The sequence below is a fragment of the Ovis aries genome, chromosome 19 (genome assembly GCF_016772045.2).
Source record: "Ovis aries strain OAR_USU_Benz2616 breed Rambouillet chromosome 19, ARS-UI_Ramb_v3.0, whole genome shotgun sequence".
Classification (NCBI taxonomy): domain Eukaryota; kingdom Metazoa; phylum Chordata; class Mammalia; order Artiodactyla; family Bovidae; genus Ovis; species Ovis aries.
In genome coordinates, this window is record NC_056072.1 from 41,215,708 (window position 1) to 41,233,916 (window position 18,209).

Genomic DNA, 18,209 nt, shown 5'->3' on the forward strand with positions numbered 1-18,209 from the left:
TTTGCTGATTTGTAATGGCCATCTACTAGTACATTGTTTATGCTGCTGCTGCTAATTTGCTTCAGTCGTGTCTAACTCTGTGCGACCCCATAGATGGCAGCCCACCAGACTCTCCCGTCCCTGGGATTCTCCAGGCAAGAACACTGGAGTGGGTTGCCATTTCCTTCTCCAATGCATGAAAGTGGAAAGTGAAAGTGAAGTCGCTCAGTCGTGTCCGACTCTGTGTGACCCCACAGATGGCAGCCCACCAGGCTCCTCCTTCCACGGGATTTTCCAGGCAAGAGTACCGGAGTGGGGTGCCGTTGCCTTCTCCGGTACAGTGTATGGCTGTGACAAAATTTCTTGATCAGTGCCCGGTAATGAGACTGATATCAGGAAAAATTGGAAAGAATAAATATTGAAAACATTTCTGCAGTTAGGTTTTTTATACATTAAGTTATGCCTGCCCGTCTTATTTCAGAAGAAAGATAACTGGAATGGGATTTCCAGATGAAGGGATGGAAGCACTATGCGTATCCCTTAATCATATTTATAAATACTTAAATCATCCTCACTGTCCATTTTTTCAGTTAACAAAGAGTTGCCCCCTCTAATATGGTAGGGGAAAATAGTTTCTCAATAAGGTTGTAAAGTTCAATTCATCAGTTTGAACTGATTTGGTTAGGTTTGTTACTTTGGTGTGTTTGTTGACCAGTTGTGTTACTCCGTGATAAGGGGCAATTATGAGCAAATATGTTGAATACTGAACCTGAAAATCAGAACTTTCAAGGAACAACAGGTTCTGAGAGTTTTTCTAGTCTCCTTGTAGGCTGAACTTCAGCTTGTGGGCCCTCTGATACAAGCTGTATGCATTGCTGGTTAACAGTATGTACATTAGAGGATTTTTTGCTACATTGAAATGTAGAATTATTAGCTTCAAGGAAATTAAAAGCGAGGGAACATTCAGAAGATCTTTGATGTAAAATATGTTTCTTTACAGATTTATTGTAGTTATTTTCATTATATTCATTAAGTGAAGCTCATGACTTCTGGAATTCATATCCATATTCTCTGTCCTAGGGGATCTCACTACTGATACAGGCTATATTTCTGTCAACCGTACTGGATTAGTTGCAGTTTTTACCTTTTAATTAAACAGCTGCTGCTGCTAAACACAATTTTGAATTATTTAATAGTCCATATTACTTTAGTCAATGCACACTGCTTGAATTGTTTTAATTATGTGAGGCTATACATTTTTTATGATATAGCTTTCCTAAAAATAAGTTGACAGACAGTAATAATGCATTCTTTTGAGATGTCAGGAATATCTTAGCATATTTGAAGATCATTATAACTAAGATTAAAGCCAAGCTGATCAAATATAAGACCTTCTGTTTTAAAACATGTGAAATATACAGAATTTTAGATAAAACTCTCATTCTGGATGTTGTTTGTAGTGTCTGTCTTATAAATAAACAACATGTGTAGTAAATACTCTTGTGCGCAATTCAGAAGATGGGGGATGATCCTAAGGATTACACTTTGCACTGAGGCATCATTTCAGAAAGGAATTGCATTTATAATTTTGTGGCTTTTTTGGCAACAGAGTTTGTTTAGATGATGCGCTCATTCTTAAACAGAAATCAGTCCAAAAGCTATTTACGGTTAATGAACATGAATTTTTGTGATGTATTCATGATTATTTTATTCTGAGTCATATTCAGAGGTATAACTTAAATTTTTAGTTTTAATAAGATTAAATGAATAATTCAGCACAGCTTTGAAGATTATAGATCCTGGGAAATTATTTTTAGACAGTAACAATGGTGTGACCTTTCTTCTCATCTATTTATTAAAAAAAAACAGAAATCTTTATCTCTTGATACATACATATACATATTAATATATTTGTGTTTATATGTATTTGTGTGGTAGATAATATCTGTCTGCTGTTTTATAGGGTAAATTATGAAGTACAGTATTTGAAGTATTGAACATTGGAATGAACAGTTGAAAATACATCACATTGTACTTTTAGGTTCATTGCTGCATCTAAAGTTTCTGAGAAGTGCTATGATGAGAAATGCCACCTTCAATATCTTTACTTAACAAAATCTAGTATCCATAACTTCAGCTTTTGATTGAATTTCTTTAAGTGGTGGAAGTACATGGAATGGTGAAAGACTCACCTAAATTTTTCTCAAAAAAATACAAACAACACAATCTAGATGATGGTAACTGTCAGGATTACTAGAATAAATTATTTCCACTTTTCCTGTGGACTCTCGTAGAACATTATTTACAGACTACATCTGGTCTTGTGTGTCTGCTCTGTGTTGACAACTCATTGATTTTTTTTTAATCTCCTTTCTTGGCTTAAAAAAAGGAAAAAAGGAAAAGTTTATCATAGAACTGGGTGGTTGAGTAATATTGTAAAACAACGTAAAGCATCAGCTGCCTCTGTAGTCATGTTACATCTTCAGAGTATAAGAAGGTAGTTATCATTCCTCATGATTATAAATGTTGCCCTGTTCAAGATAACAGATTCTGCCACTGGATTGATGCTGTAGATTACATAAGAGATGTGGCTTCAATCTTCTAAAGGAGGTTAGTAGCTTAGAGCCTCTGGTGGAATTTAGTCAGAAGGCATAGCCATTTATTGAGCTTACAGAAAGTCCTGACTTTAACTGCAGCCTATACAGTGTTTACAAACACAGTCCAAGTAGCACACCTCACCTCCGTTCCCTCATGACAAGGAGTTGTTGGACATTTGCCAGTCATGTCTAATTCTTTTATGACAATTTATTATATGTTTGCTTATCTCTTTTTCCTCCATTAGAATGTAAGCTTCTGAAGTGCAGGGACCATGTCAATTTTGTTCAGTCATTGAATGAATGACTATATTACATTAATTATTATTCTTTTCATTGTCCTGTGGGTACCTAACCAAGTAGTCATCCAAGTGGGCAAAATAAGGATGCCTAGAGATAACCTTTCGGTTTCTGTTTGAACAGCAAATATGTGGCTCAAAGCAGAAAAAAGGAAAAACCAAACAATCCAGAGTGATAGTCTGAAAAAACTGATTCAATGTCATGGGCTCACTTGAGAATGTTCTTACTGGTTCAAGAAAAGGCCTATCAGCTTAGGGAGTAGATTAAGATTGCTCCCAGTTTGTTGGTATTTTGAGAAAAAAGGAGATGGAGCACGGGGAAGTACTTTTGTGTGATGTGTTCCACATATAATGTATATATGTGAACATGTGCCTATACTAGGAAGAGGAATAATCTAACCAGTGTTATTTGATAGAACGTTTCAGTCATTATGACCACATTTTATCTGGCAGGAAGAAGGAAAGAGAAGGGGAAAAGGCCATCAGTTTGAGATTGGAAGATGTGGTCTCTATTTCAGGGCACTGTATGCTCAGATGAAAAACAAGAATGCCATTATAAAGAAGGGAGAGCTAAAGAGATGCTGATGACATGTCGGATAGTAATATGGACTTTACTGAAAAACAAATACTCATATAGATTTTGTGAAATTTTAAATGAAAAAGAATTTAAGTACTGAGAAATGATTTAAGGGTGAAACACAGACTTTCAAACCAAAAGGAAACATTGCAGGATTTAAAATAAATGTGCTGTGAAAGTAAGTAAAATATCTATTGTATTTGAAATTCTCAACTACAGATAGAAAACCTACTCATATGATGCTACAAGGTTTTCCTTGTTTTTGATAATATTCTTTTACTCATACTATGAAAAAAGAGGACAGAAAATGGGAAATAGGAAAATGTGCAATGTGTAAATGTTTATTTTTTAGTTACTCCCCAGTACTAAAGAGGCTGTAATCTTTGACATGTAATTTACATAGCTTCTGTTTATAATGATTATATACATTATGACTGTGATTTCCGTTTTCCTCATCGGTAATTGTGATCAGTCATTAGTTTGTTAGCAAAATCCTTCTCTATGTAGAAGCTAAGGAACATATTAAAATCCTTTGGAAACTTAAGTAAATAACAATAATGAATTATGAAATTACTGGAGGTGATAGTGATCAGGAGAATAATCAAATGTAATTACTGTGAGCCCCACATCTTCCTGTTTTATCACAGTCCTCTTTGTTCTGAAACTAAAATTTAAAAACAAAAGCATGAAAAGCTAACTCCTTCCCAGGTGACTCAGGGGTAAAGAATCTGCCTGCCAATGCAGATAGTATGGGTTCGATCCCTGGGACAGGAGGATCTGGAGAAGAAAATGGAGACCCACTCCAGTATTCTTGCCTGGAGAATTCCATGGATGGAGGAGCCTGGAGGGCTACAGTCCATGGGGTTGCAAGAGAGTTGGACACAACTTAATGAGTAGACAACAACAATTTAGTTATGGACACTTGTAGCTCATCTCTTCCCTCTCAGTGCTTAGGACTATGGCGTAGCTCTCTGGGGATAGGTCCATGGAATCAGAATTTCCCAGGTAATCAATACACTTTCCAGGTGATTCTGTAACATTTGAGAACTTGTTTCTCTCCTGTGTGTCTGCCTCGACTCCCACTTGTAATCCATTGCTTCACTCTTCCTTTCAACTTGGTGGAAAAGGCAAAAGCTGAAGATTAGAAGGAACACAGGAAATTGATATTGAAATATCTTTTTGGCCTACGTGTGATAATCATATGTAAATAAATGTATTTCTTTACATGTTCACTATCTTTCTTACAGGAAAATATTAGGACGAGATTTTGAAATCCCTGAATAATTCAAGATTTTCTATGTAAATATAGTTTAAAAAAAAAAGTAATACCCAGGTGATGATAATTAAAGCAACAAAACTTCCTAGCATATGTGTGAGCTTTCTCTGTGTATGAGGCACAGGGCTGACACTAGGGTGTAGGTGGAGAACCCTGATATCCTGGAGTTGGTGGCTTGTTGGGAGAAGCTGACAAGTAAATAGGCAGTTCTATTGTGTTGCCGTTTGTGTACCGATTGTTGGACAAAAGTAATGAAGATCTTGTGGGGAGAATGAATGCCGATGATCTTTACCATGGGGCTTCACATCCAGTTGTTTTTTTTTTAACTTTTTATTTTATATTGGAGTACAGCCGATTAACAACGCTGTGATAATTTCAGGTGGACAGCAGAGTGACTCAGCCATACATATACATGTATCCGTTCTCCCCCAAACTCCCCTCCCATCCAGGCTGCCACATAACATTGAGCAGAGTTCCATGTGCTCTACAGTAAGTCTTCACTGATTATCCATTTTAAATGTAGCAGTATGTACCTGTTGATCCCAAAGGCCCTAACTATCCCTTACCCACATCCTTCCCTCCTTGTAACTGTGAGTTCATTCTTTAAGTCTGTGAGTTTGTTTCTGTTTTGTACATAAGTTCATTTGTATAATTTCTTTTTAGATTCCGCATATAAGGGATATCATATGATATTTCTCTTTCTCTGTCTGACTTACTTCGCTCAGTATGACTCTCTAGGTCTACCCATGTGACTGCAAATGGTATTATTTTATTTTTTCAGTGCTTGAATCATATTCCATTGTGTATATGCACCACGTCTTCCTAATCCATTCTTCTGCCAATGGACATCTAGATTGCTTCCATGTCTTGGCTAGTGTAAACAGTGCTGCAGTTAACATTGGGATGCCTGTATCCTTTTGGACCATGGTTTTCTGTAGATATATACCCAGGAGTGGGATTGCAGAGTCTTATGGTAGCTTTGTTTTTAGTTTTTAAAGGAACCGCCATACTGTTCTCTATAGTGGCTTTCTACTTTACATTCCCACTCAGCACTCTTTCCAGGTGATGACTTGACACTTGAGAACTTGTTTCTCTACCATCTCTTTGTCTTCATTCTTGCTTGCAATGCCTTGTTTTTCCTTTCCTTTCAACTTTTGTGGAAAGGGCAAATGCTGTGGATTATAGAAGGGACACAAGAAATTGATTTAGAAATATCTTCTTGGTTCATGTATAATGAACATATGTAAATAGATGTATTTATTTACATGTTCATTATCCTCCTGACTGGAAAATGTTAGGAAGAGTATTTCAAATCCCTAAAAGGATCAGAATTTTCAGTATAAATAAAAAATAATAATAATGGTGTAGGAAGGTCCCCTTCTTTCTCCACCCTCTGCAACATTCGTTGTTTGTGGCACGTCAAGTCTTATCATTAGATATATTTTCTCTGTTTCCCTGGTATCTAGTAAAGAATGCAAATCTCATTAATACTACCTTTTGGGATGGTCAAAAAGAATTTAGAAAAGAAACAAAATGCAGAGACAAATGTGTACTTAAATTTTCTTTGGTGAAGTGGCTACCGCCCTACTCATTTTCCTAAAAGGTCTTGCAGGTGCCTTACTAGCTTCAGTGGTCAAAAAGTCCTTACTGTGATGAGTTCACATAAAGGAGTATGTACAGCTAGATTCTTGCAAGCAGTCTGCTTTGTAGTAAGAGGTCCCCACAAATTTTAAAATAACTTCCTTAACTCTTCTATGTGAAAAAACCCTGGCATATTTTAACAGTTGTAAACTATTTGTTTTCTCCCAATGAGATTACTTCTTCTCCATTTCCCACTGTTTATTTAAGAGTTATAAGTCTTGGATCTGAGGGTTGCTGATAGGTTTTGAAGCGAATTGCAAAAGCAAGATCTTCCTGCCAGCTGGTCCCTTCTTGGTCTCCACCAACACAGAAGCACTGGTCACGTGGTCCTTTCCCACCTACCTCACTTCATGCAGGACCAGCGTCTTGCTGAAGTGCTCTGCTTCTGTCATCCCTTTTCCTCCTAGTGCTTTGTTCTGTGGTATTTGAATTAGATACAAATAAAATTATTCTTGGACCAAGGCTAAGTACTCTCTTATGAGGTAGTCATCTGTGCTCCCATGATGGTTTTCCTCATTATGCGACAGTTCTAAAAACAGAACAGACACCTATTGAAATGAAGGGTCTTAATCCTGAAACTGAAGGCATCGTGAGTTATTTTGCATCCTTTGTAGCATGTGCTTTAGACTGATCTTCTGTTCTAATGGCAGAATTTAAAAGGCTGAGTTAGTAGTCATTTTTTTGTTTGTTTGTTTGTTTTAAACTTGCCAACTGTAGCTTGATAGCTATCTGCCTGCTGTGCAGAAGACCTAGCTTTGGTCCCTGTGTCAGGAAGATCCCTTCGAGAAGGGAATGGCAACCCACTCCAGTATTGTTGCCTGGAGAATTCATGGACAGAGGAGCCTGCTGGGCTACAGTCCATGGGGTGGCAAAGAGTTGGACGTGATTGAGTGACTAATACTGTCACAGTCCTGGTTCTTAATAGGTGTCAGCAACAGAAATAAACATTTGAGACAAACTTTTTTTTTTTTTTAATTCTCTCCACTGAAGGCTGTCAATTTCTCTTGGAAGATTCAGAAAACAGTAGAATGACTTCTGTTGATCAGAATCCATTTTATACTTTCCAGTGCAGGGTGACTTGTCTCTAACCTGCTGTGTTAGATCAGTGCTGCTGATACTGAGCATAAACCAGAACTAGTAATGATAACACCATATGCTTGTTTCCATAATATTATATGATTTTCAAAACCTTTTTGGACTGATCCATATGATAGCATATGCTAGCATTCCCATTCAGTTCATGAGAAATGGCGGCTCCCATTGGTCGAATACCCAGCTAATTTCCATAAGGAGGAGAGCTGAGTGAAGAACCGAGGCTTCGGTTTCTTGAATATTATGTCTATAGATGTGGCTTCTCTTCTGGGCACTCACGTGAAGTCAGTTTATTCAGCCCAGCAATAAAGTGATCTTTGATTTCCTTAAATATTCAGTCTACTTACTCACTTAGTAGAAACTGAACTAGGTCAAACTTGGTGGCTCATTTTTCTTATTTTAAACCTTATTTAAATTTAAATCTTCACATGTCACTATGCTTTGGCAATATTTTGTTGACTAGAAAGTTGTTGAACATTCTAGGGACTGGAAAGCTACTTTACATATTTGGCATATCCCAAACAAAAGGATACATTTTAAATGAAGTATTAATTGCTTAACTGATTTTCAAATTCTCATGACCCAGAAAAGAGTACAATTGTTGTTGTTCAGTCACTAAGTCGGGTCTGACTGCTTGCATCCCCATCGACCGTAGCATGCCAGGCTTCCCTGTCCTTCACTATCTCCCAGAGTTTGCTCAAATTCATGTCCAAAAGAGTAAATATAGTCACCCTTTTAAAAGCCATAATATTTTATATTTAAAGGTTCATTTTAATTAGAAAAATATTAGAAAAGGTTAAAAGAAAAACACCATGTTCAGATGCGCTGCTTCCATTTTCTGTGTATTTTTAATGATAATTTACGGAATTTTAGACTGTATATAAAATGCTTTATCTGCAAAATAATCAATATAGGATACTTTTAGCTTTAGGATGCTATATAACAGTGTCTTAAATAGTTTTTCCTTCTAGTTTTGCTTGAGATATAATATACAGCACTGTTGGGCTTCCCTAAGTGGCTCAGATGGTAAATAATCCTCCTGCAATGCAGGAGACTCAGGTTCAATCCCTGAGTCAGGAAGATCCCCTGGATAAGGGAATGGCAATCTACTCCAATATTCTTGCCTGGAGAATTCCATGGACAGAGGAGCCTGGCACCCTACAGTCCATGGGGTTGCACAGAGTTGGACACAACTGAGGGACTAATGTTTTGTATGTTTGAGATGTACAGTATAATGATTTGACCTGCATATATCATAAGATACTTAGCTAGAAAATCCCATGGATAGAGAAGTCTGGTGGGCTGCAGTCCATGAGATCGCAGAGTCAGGCATGACTGAGCGACTTACACACACACACACACACACACACACACACACACATACACACATACACACACATACACACACAGCACAACAACCTTAGTAGTGAGCATTCATCATCTCATCTAGATTAAAAAAAAATTATAGAAAGAAATTTATTTTTCCCTTGTGCTTAGAACTCTTTAACATTTACTTTCTTAGCATCTTTTATATAGAACACACAACAGTGCTGACTGTATTTTTCATTGTCATGCATTGGATCCCTATTCCTTATTTATCTTATAACTGGAAGCTTGTACCTTTTGATCACTTTCCTGTGATTCTTCCTTCCCCCCCAGCTCTTCATCTCTGGTAACCACAAATCTGATTTCTTTTACTAAGAGTTTGATTTTTGAAGCCTAGTTGACTTACAACATTATATTAGTTTCTGGTACGCAACGTAGTGAGTTGATGTTTCTATGCATTACAAAATGATCACCGTGATAAGTCTAGCCACCGTCTCTTACCACACAAAGATGTTACATTACCATTGGCTGTGTTTGCCATGCTGTACGTTTCATCACTATGACTCGTTTATGTTGTAACTGGAAGTCTGCACATCTAAACTTCCCTCACCCATTTCATTCATTCCCCAACCTCCCTCCTCTCTCGAGATCTTCCCATTTCAAAACACAAATATATATATAATAGGAAAATGAAGGTCAAAAACTCTGGAAATACAGATTTTAAAAAAATGTTTTTCAAATTAAGTTTGACATTTTGCTCACAAATAATCATTCCTCGAAAGGCTATATAAAATGAGAACAGACATGTGTTAAGTACATACATGCTTAGAAAAATGTCAGGGATGTTCCTAAATGTTTTCTTCAATTATCTGTGGAACTCCTTGGATGATGTTTTAGAAAATGGTTTTAATTTTCTTTGAGGGATTATCGTAATTGAAAAGGTCACAGGAGTCAGCTCCATTACTAATGCGTTTGTACCTGCCAAGGCTCAGTCATGTGGAATCTCTTTGCTTTTCATATTCGATACTTTTCCTGTTGCTTTGTTGCATGATAAGGGAGTAAAAGTGTTGGCCTGAAGGGGAAATGGATTTGGTGCCAGCCTTTTTTGTTGTTGTTCCTGCAGCTCTGATCTTTCCCCTTCCTGAGCCTTGTCATCTGTCAGGCAAAGTAAGAGTACTACTACATTAAGGGTTTTAAAAATGAATGGATCAGTTCATATTTTCAGAAAACACATTCAAGTAATCTTTAAAGTACCTTCTTGTGTAGGCGGTAGCTTCAAGGGTCCAGCATAACATACACATAGTGAAATACCTTAACCTTTCATTTCCTGCTTTTCAACATTTTAGAAAGCATTTTTCTGTTCATTTTAGTTAGCGCTAAAACACACAACTCTTAAAATTTTCTTAATAGAGCTATTTGAGTGATATGAAAGTTATTTTGTTTCCTCAGTATAGATTTTTGTCTGTAATATTAGGTCAGATTTCTTAAACGAACAGTATAACTGTGGGTTCTTTTTAAAACACTGGCCAGGGTAGAATTTTAAGTGTTTAGCCAAGAAAATACTTCATAGTATATACATATACAAAGTCCTTAACATAGAACAGTCTTGCCACTTATTTGAAGATTGAAATATGTGATATTTTAATTGCTTCGATAGAAAAGGGGCAATGGCCTTTGCTGGTCACCAAATGATTAGGATCTACACTGATCTGGTTTTAAAGAAATGGGTGGATTTGGGAAGCTATGTCTTCCTTTTCTTACTGTTCTTGCCTCATTACGATTTACCAGTTAGAAAGCCAGTTTGCTTTAAATGTCCTGTCAGTGGCATTGTATGTATTTTTTAAATAACTTTTTATTGGAATATAGTTGATTTACAATGTTGTGTTTCTGCTACACAGCAAAGTGATTCAATTATGTAACTGTCTGCTCTTTTTAGATTATTTTCCCATAAAGGCCATTACAGAGTTTTGAGTAGAGTTCCCTATGCTATATAGTAGGTTCTTATAAGTTATCTGTTTCATACATGGCAGTGTATATGTATCAGTCTCAACCTCCCAGTTTATCCCTCCCTTCCCTTTCCCCCTTGTAACCATAAGTTTGTTTTCTACATCTGTGATTCTTTTTCCGTTTTGTAAGTTGGTTCATTTAAAGACAGTTTAAAACCTACCAGTCGGTGTTCTCTCACTAATACATTTGTGCTTTTTCAAAGATACGTAAAGAGGTGAACACAGAACGTGACACGGGCACAATGACCAGGGAGTTTGAGCTTAGCTTGGATCTTTGAGATTAAGAAGAAGTCTCTCTTCTTCACAGCCTTGTAGGTCACTGGGAAAAAATTGTAAAAATCAATTTTTCAGGAACATCTGAAAGAAAATCAAAACGTACTTATTATGCTGACATGGTTTAACACCAGCTAAGAATCTTAAAAATTAATTTTAAAGTCTGAAGTCTGGCAACAATACATTTAGCAAAATCTTTTGCTGAAAGTGTAGCAGTTGCAAACTGTCATTTCTATATTAACCAGTAATCATCAGATATTTGGTGTTGGAATAATACTATGTATGTATGTGAATGAATATACTGTATGTAATCCAAAGGCAACTTGCAAATATTAACTATTAATTATAGTAATATATATAAGCATGTAATTATTCATTGTGGTGGTGGTTTAGTTGCTAAGTCACATCTGACTCTTGTAACCCCATGAACTGTAGCCTTCCAGGTTCCTCTGACCCTGGGATTTCCCATGTAGCACTACTGGAGTGGGTTGCCATCTGACGTGAGTTTGATCCCTGGGTTGAGAAGATCCCCTGGAGGAGGAAATGGCAACCCACCCCTGTATTCTTGCCTGGGAAATCCTGTGGACAGAGGAGCCTGGCGGGCTAAAGTCTAGGGGGTCGCAGAGTCAGACACGATTTAGTGACTGAACAACAACAGGGAAAGGAGAATGGAGCAGATGGGTGGGAGAGGGCAAGGAGGGAAGATGGCTCTAAACAACGAGAGAAGGCTCTGCAGAGGGGTGATGCCACCTGAAGTCGCCACCCGTGAGAACATCTGGGGAGGAGCCCTCGTGACTGATGGAAGAACTCCTTCGAGGCCTTGAAGTGTCCAAACATTCAGTATATTTAAGGCTCAGGGATAACTCTTGTAGCTCTTTATGGTAGTTGCTGGGCAGAGCTGGTACTGGAAGTGGTCTGAGAGTGATGAGCAAGAATGAGATCATAAGAGGCCTTTTGGATCAAGACAAGCTCTTGCAGTTTTACTCTTAAGTGCATTCAAGAGCTGATGGAGATTTTTAAACTTTTTATTACAAAAATTTCAAACATACATGAAAATGGAAAATAAAATGACTCCCTATGTACCCATTACCCAGCTTCAATAATTAGCAACTCATGGCCAATTTTGTTTTATCTATGCTCTTTCCCCAACCCCATCATATAATTTGGAGCTAGCAACCTGTCATTTTGTTCATGAATATTTCAGTATATATCTCTGAAACATAGAAACTCTTTTTAAGAACATAGCCACAGTTCCATAATCACATCTATAACTTTTTAGTAATTCTTTAATGTCATCAAATGTCTAGTCTCAGTTGAGACTTTAAGCAGAGGAGTTACAGTACCTAATTTCCAATTTAAAAAAGAGCTCCTGAGCCTGAGAGGACGTCACGGTTGAGCCATCGAGAAGAAAACCTGCCATGTCCACTGCTTTGGCAAAACCTCAGATGCGTGGCCTCCTGGCCAAACGTCTGCGATTTCATATTGTTGGAGCATTCATGGTCTCCCTGGGGTCTGCAACTTTCTATAACTTTGCTGTGGCTGAAAAAAGAAAGAAGGCATATGCAGACTTCTACAGAAATTATGATTCCATGAAAGATTTTGAGGAGATGAGGAAGGCTGGTATCTTTCAGAGTGCAAAGTGATTTGGAATATAAAGAATCTCTTTGGGTTGAGTTCCTTGGAAGTTTGTCACTTTGCTGTGCTCCTGAACTATGAAACTGTGACTCTCTGAGGTGAGAAATAGTCTCTCAATAAATAAACAATTAACAAATACTGTGGACAAAAAATAAATAAATAAATAAAATAAAAAGAGCTCCTACCTTGTTGTAGGTATCAGAGCTTAGTAGGAGCTGGGAGATCACCTAGCGACTCTCTGCTTTTGGCATCAGTGTAGCCTGAGTAAGGGTGTGATGATGGAGACGAAGCGAAGTGGCCAGTTTTGGAACACGCTTGGAGGGAAAACCCACTTGCTAGTCTTTCCTATAAATTTGACTTCAGTCACGGAGTGACAGGGGGACAAAAAACAACTGAATTGGAAAAGACTTGAGAAGGAACAGTTGTGGAAGGGGAAGTTAAAAATTCTGTTTTGGCCTTAATTTCACCTCTGATGATGGAAAATGATATTTATTAAAAATCATTTAAAACAGAAATAGAAAAGATGAATTGTATCTTTAATCCTGCTCTAGGATATATGTTAAGGGGAATATGATAATGGAGAAAATAGTTTGTGTTCTTAAAAACAAAAAGAAGCAAACAAAAAAACAAACTTAGAGCTTTACTTCGGAGAAGGCAATGGCACCCCACTCCAGTACTCTTGCCTGGAAAATCCCACGGATGGAGGATCCTGGTGGGCTGCAGTCCATGGGGTCGCTGAGAGTTGGACACGACTGAGTGACTTCACTTTCACTTTTCACTTTCATGCATTGGAGAAGGAAATGGCAACCCACTCCAGTGTTCTTGCCTGGAGAATCCCAGGGACGGGGGAGCCTGGTAGGCTGCCGTCTATGGGGTCGCATAGAGTCGGACACGACTGAAGTGACTTAGCAGCAACAGCAGCAGCAGAGCTTTACTTGAAATGTATTCAGGTCCACTCAATAAAGCTTTCCACAGGGATTGCTTTGGAAGATAATAACAAGTCTGAGATGTCTGGCTGTCTGGTAACACTTCCTTCCACCGGCTTACCACAAATATGGTGACCTTACTTTATGAACCTGAAATCGAAACCAAGGATTTGAAAATTGAGAGTTTACTTATACGGATAGTATACAAGAATATAGGACATTAGAACTGGCTTGGGGGAAAGAAAACAAACTAGAAATCTAAATAACTATGATCCCCACTGTTTCTCTTATTCAGTTCAGTCACTCAGTAGTGTCCGACTCTTTGTGACCCCATGAATCGCAGCACGCCAGGCCTTCCCTGTCCATCATCAACTCCCGGAGTTCACTCAGACTCACGTCCATCGAGTCCGTGATGCCATCCAGCCATCTCATCCTCTGCCGTCCCCTTCTCCTCCTGCCCTCAATCCCTCCCAGCATCAAAGTCTTTTCCAATGAGTCAACTCTTCGCATGAGGTGGCCAAAGTACTGGAGTTTCAGCTTCAGCATCATTCCTTCCCAAGAAATCCCACGGCTGATCTCCTTCAGAATGGAATGGTTGGATCTCCTTGCAGTCCAAGGGACTCTCAAGAGTCTTCTCCAACACCACAGTTCAAAAGCATCAATTCTTCGGCCCTCAGCCTTCTTCACAGTCCTACTCTCACATCCGTACATGACTACTGGAATAACCATAGCCTTGACTAGACGGACCTTAGTCGGCAAAGTAATGTCTCTGCTTTTGAATATGCTATCTAGGTTGATCATAGCTTTCCTTCCAAGGAGTAAGCGTCTTTTAATTTCATGGCTGAAGTCACCATCTGCAGTGATTTTGAAGCCCAAAAAAAGTCTGACACTGTTTCCACTGTTTCCCCATCTATTTCCCATGAAGTGATGGGACCAGATGCCATGATCTTCATTTTCTGAATGTTGAGCTTTAAGCCAACTTTTTCGCTCTCCTCTTTCACTTTCATCAAGGGGCTTTTTAGTTCCTCTTCACTCTCTGCCATAAGGGTGGTGTCATCTGCATATCTGAGGTGACTGATATTTCTCCCAGCAATCTTGATTCCAGCTTGTGTTTCTTCCAACCCAGCATTTCTCATGATGTACTCTGCATAGAATTTAAATAAGCAGGGTGACCATATACAGCCTTGATGTACTCCTTTTCCTATTTGGAACCAGTCTGTTATTCCATGAAAAATGCTCTGCAGACACTGGGCTTGTGAATTGGTTTACCATCTATAATTAGCAAGTATAAATTCATGTATGATCATTGCTCATTAGTATTTATTCCAGAAAAAGTCTCTCCTCACCTCCTCCTTTTTCTTCTCCTTTCTCTTGGAAGCCTCACCTTGCTTTTGAGGCCTTCTGTTTAACTAAATCAGGCCCACTCCAGGATTGCTGTGCTCAATCATTCAGTCATGTCTGACTCTTTGTGGCCCAACAGACTTTAGCCCGCTGGGCTCATGTGCCCATGAGATTTCCTAGGCAAGAATACTGGAGCGAGTTGTCATTTCTTAGGGATCGAACCCATGTCTCTTACATACATTGGCAGGCAGATTCTTTACCACTAACACCACCTGGGAAGCCCCATAATTTAAAATCAAATGATTAGAAATTTGAATTACATCTGAAAAATCTTGTCACTCGTCGAGTGACAGAAGCTAGACACAAAGCAGTGCCGTGCATATAAGATATGAAAATGATCAGAATCCATCAGTGGTGTTGGAAGTCAAGATATTGATTACCCTTGAGGGAGTGGTCTCTGGAAGGTTCCATGAGGTGGGCTTTGGGGTCAAGCTGATATATTCTGTTTCTGATTCTGAGTGATTATATGGAAGTGCTCAGGTTGTAAAAATTCAATGAAGTTATATGTATACTGGCTATAATTATATAAAAGTTTAAATAAAATTAGATGATAGATAACTGATATTATGGGTAAATAACCTTGTTGTATGTGAAGGTGTGGGTGTGTTTTTTATTACCTCACAGTAAGGCAGTCAGTAGAAAACTCTTTCCTCCCAAATTCCAGAGGACAATGGCTTAGAGGAAAGATGGGAGAGGGCCTTCATTCGCATATTTGATCCTATCTCCTAAGATTATTTCTGAGCAGTGTCTGTGGCTGTATCTACTGAAAATGGAATGGTTATCAAAACAGTTTTAGAATTATTTTGGACAAAAGGGCATTATTCTCACAAGACTATTAACTCAGGGACCAGAGAAATTGAATTTCCCTTTATGAACTGAACTTTTCCTTGCAAGACCAGTTAAGGTGTCTCTTTCAAAACACAAATACAGTGAGCTTGCATGCTCATTGCCTGTTTGTCTTAGGCTCCTTGCGTTTTCTTTTCTGTGATAAGACAGAGTCTAGGAAAGCAATTTAATAAGAAAAACAATCCTACATCTGCAGCAGAGTAATATAATCTGACATTATTTTTTAAGAGTATTAAATTATACTATCACTTTACAGTGATAAAGGTGAACAGTTTTATTTCTAGATATTTGTGTGGATTCCAATACCCATTTTTAGCATATTAATTAAAATGTTATATTTCCCCTTAATATGTGACTTTTGATGACGTCATTTTATATTTTAGGTCAGCACTGTCCCACAGGGCTTTCTGCCATAATGGATGTTTTCTAATACCTGTGCTGTCCAGTATGGCAGCCCCTAATCACACGTGGCTAATAGGCAACTTGAAATGCGCCTCATGAACTGCGAAGAAAGCTGTTAGTATTGTTTGATTTTAATTGATTTAAATTTAAATAGCCACATGTGACTACTGGCTAAAGTGTTGGACAATGAGTTTCGACATCTAAGTAAAAGACAGTGTTTTGACTTCAAGTTAGTGTCTGATTGTGCTTAATTCTTTTTATAGAAATTCTCGTAAGTTCATCTAATAGATTTTTTTTTTTTCTCAGCCTCATTAGTCTGGTCTTTTGGTGGATAAGCCCACTTGTAAAGATAGCAGGAGTTCTTAAGGTTCTTAATCATATAGCAAAAAACCCTACTTTTGGATTCTTACCAACTCACCTATTCCTTCATTTTCTTAATCTCCTGGTCACTGTCCTTTCTCTACCATCACAGGCTCTGGCCCTCTTGAGGGCTGTATCCTCAAGATCCTGGGACGTAGTAAGAAGTCAGTAAGCAGTAAAGGTCTGCCACATAGTGGGAGTTTGAAAATGAACAGTTTGTACTCTTATTGTTATTGCCACTGTGAAACACAGTCTGGAGTGATATTGTCATCTCTTTGTGGTTTAAGTCAAGAGCTATAGAGAATGAATTTATAATATTAAAAAATGATTAAAAACAATAACAACAACAATTGGCAGCTCTCTCTCTTGTAACCGTCTCCACCATTATCATAGTTTTTAAAACTCAGTACATGATTTGTAAAACATTTTCCATTTTGTTTAAAAAAAATGATCAAGAAGAGGAGGCAAAGGGACTGGTAGTTGAATGGCTAAGATTTTGTGCTCTCCGTGTAGGGGGCCCAGTTTCAATCCCTGGTCAGGGAACTAGATGCCACATATCTCAACTAAATTTCATGCATGCTGCAACCAAGATATAAGGCAGCCAAATAAGTACTAAATATTAAAAAAAAAAAAGAAGAGGCAAAAATAGACAGGACTAACTAAAGAAAGCAAAAGCAGCAGAAAACCAGTGTGGGTTCAGCATTGTCTAGACTGTTGCAGTTGGAAGCTGTGTGGGGAGTCAGCTTCCTTCATTCTCAACATGAGATAAATTAAGCCAGAGATATAAGTGACTGGCCCCAACTCAGAGAACTAATTGCTGTATAATACTTGTTTTTTTCAGGAGCTTTGTAAGAATATTTTTGAATAAGGATCCATAGTTAACCCAGTTGGGGATAAATACTGTAAATGTGAAAGCAGGATCCCAACATTAGTTCACTTAGGTCACATTCTTCCTTCTCCCAGGGAATCACTGAACAGAGGCAGCTTGAAAAGCGGATGCCGCAAGATTTGCAGACAGCCCTCACATTTCAACGGAAAATACAAAGAATGAAAATGTAAGACTCCTGAATTAAACTGTCTACCTGGCAAGAGTCAGGACACTTTCATTTCCTCACTTACTCAGACTTGGGTAATGAAAATATTTTCAGGGGTCCTGTGGGGACCCCTGTCTCACTTACAGGCAGAGTTAAGGTATTTGAGTTTTGAAATGTATGCCCCCCCAAAAAAATCCACTAATATATGAAACAGCCAAATATGTTCATTGTATTTAGACTCTGAGTAAATGTCATTTTCTGGTGCCTGTGTAGTTTTGTGAAACTGGTGGGCAGTGTTTGAGAATCCCACCGTATCATGGATGGTCACAGCTCACTGCTCCGACCCCTCTCTTTATTATGTGTTATGTTATATGGTTTAGTCAGAGAAGAAAGCTTATTTTGGCTTTATTCCTTCCCACGAATGGGAAGGGTTTTGATTTGCTGCGTACCTCTGAGCCCTTAGACATTTTCTCATCCTCCTAACTGCTAGTTTATTGAGATAAACTGCTTCCTTTTGTGAATGCATTGAGAGGACTTTTGAT

General features: G+C 38.2%; 2 protein-coding genes across 11 annotated transcripts in view; both read left to right on the top strand.

Annotated features, from left to right (window-relative positions):
* FHIT (fragile histidine triad diadenosine triphosphatase) overlaps positions 1 to 18,209 on the top strand; it is a 1,568,898-nt gene that overhangs the window by 1,010,750 nt on the left and 539,939 nt on the right.
* On the top strand, positions 12,419 to 12,834 carry LOC121817235 (cytochrome c oxidase subunit 6C-like). Its single transcript, XM_042235989.1, has one exon. The coding sequence runs from the start codon at positions 12,482 to 12,484 to the stop codon at positions 12,704 to 12,706; it is 225 nt and encodes a 74-aa protein (XP_042091923.1). The 5' UTR covers positions 12,419 to 12,481; the 3' UTR covers positions 12,707 to 12,834.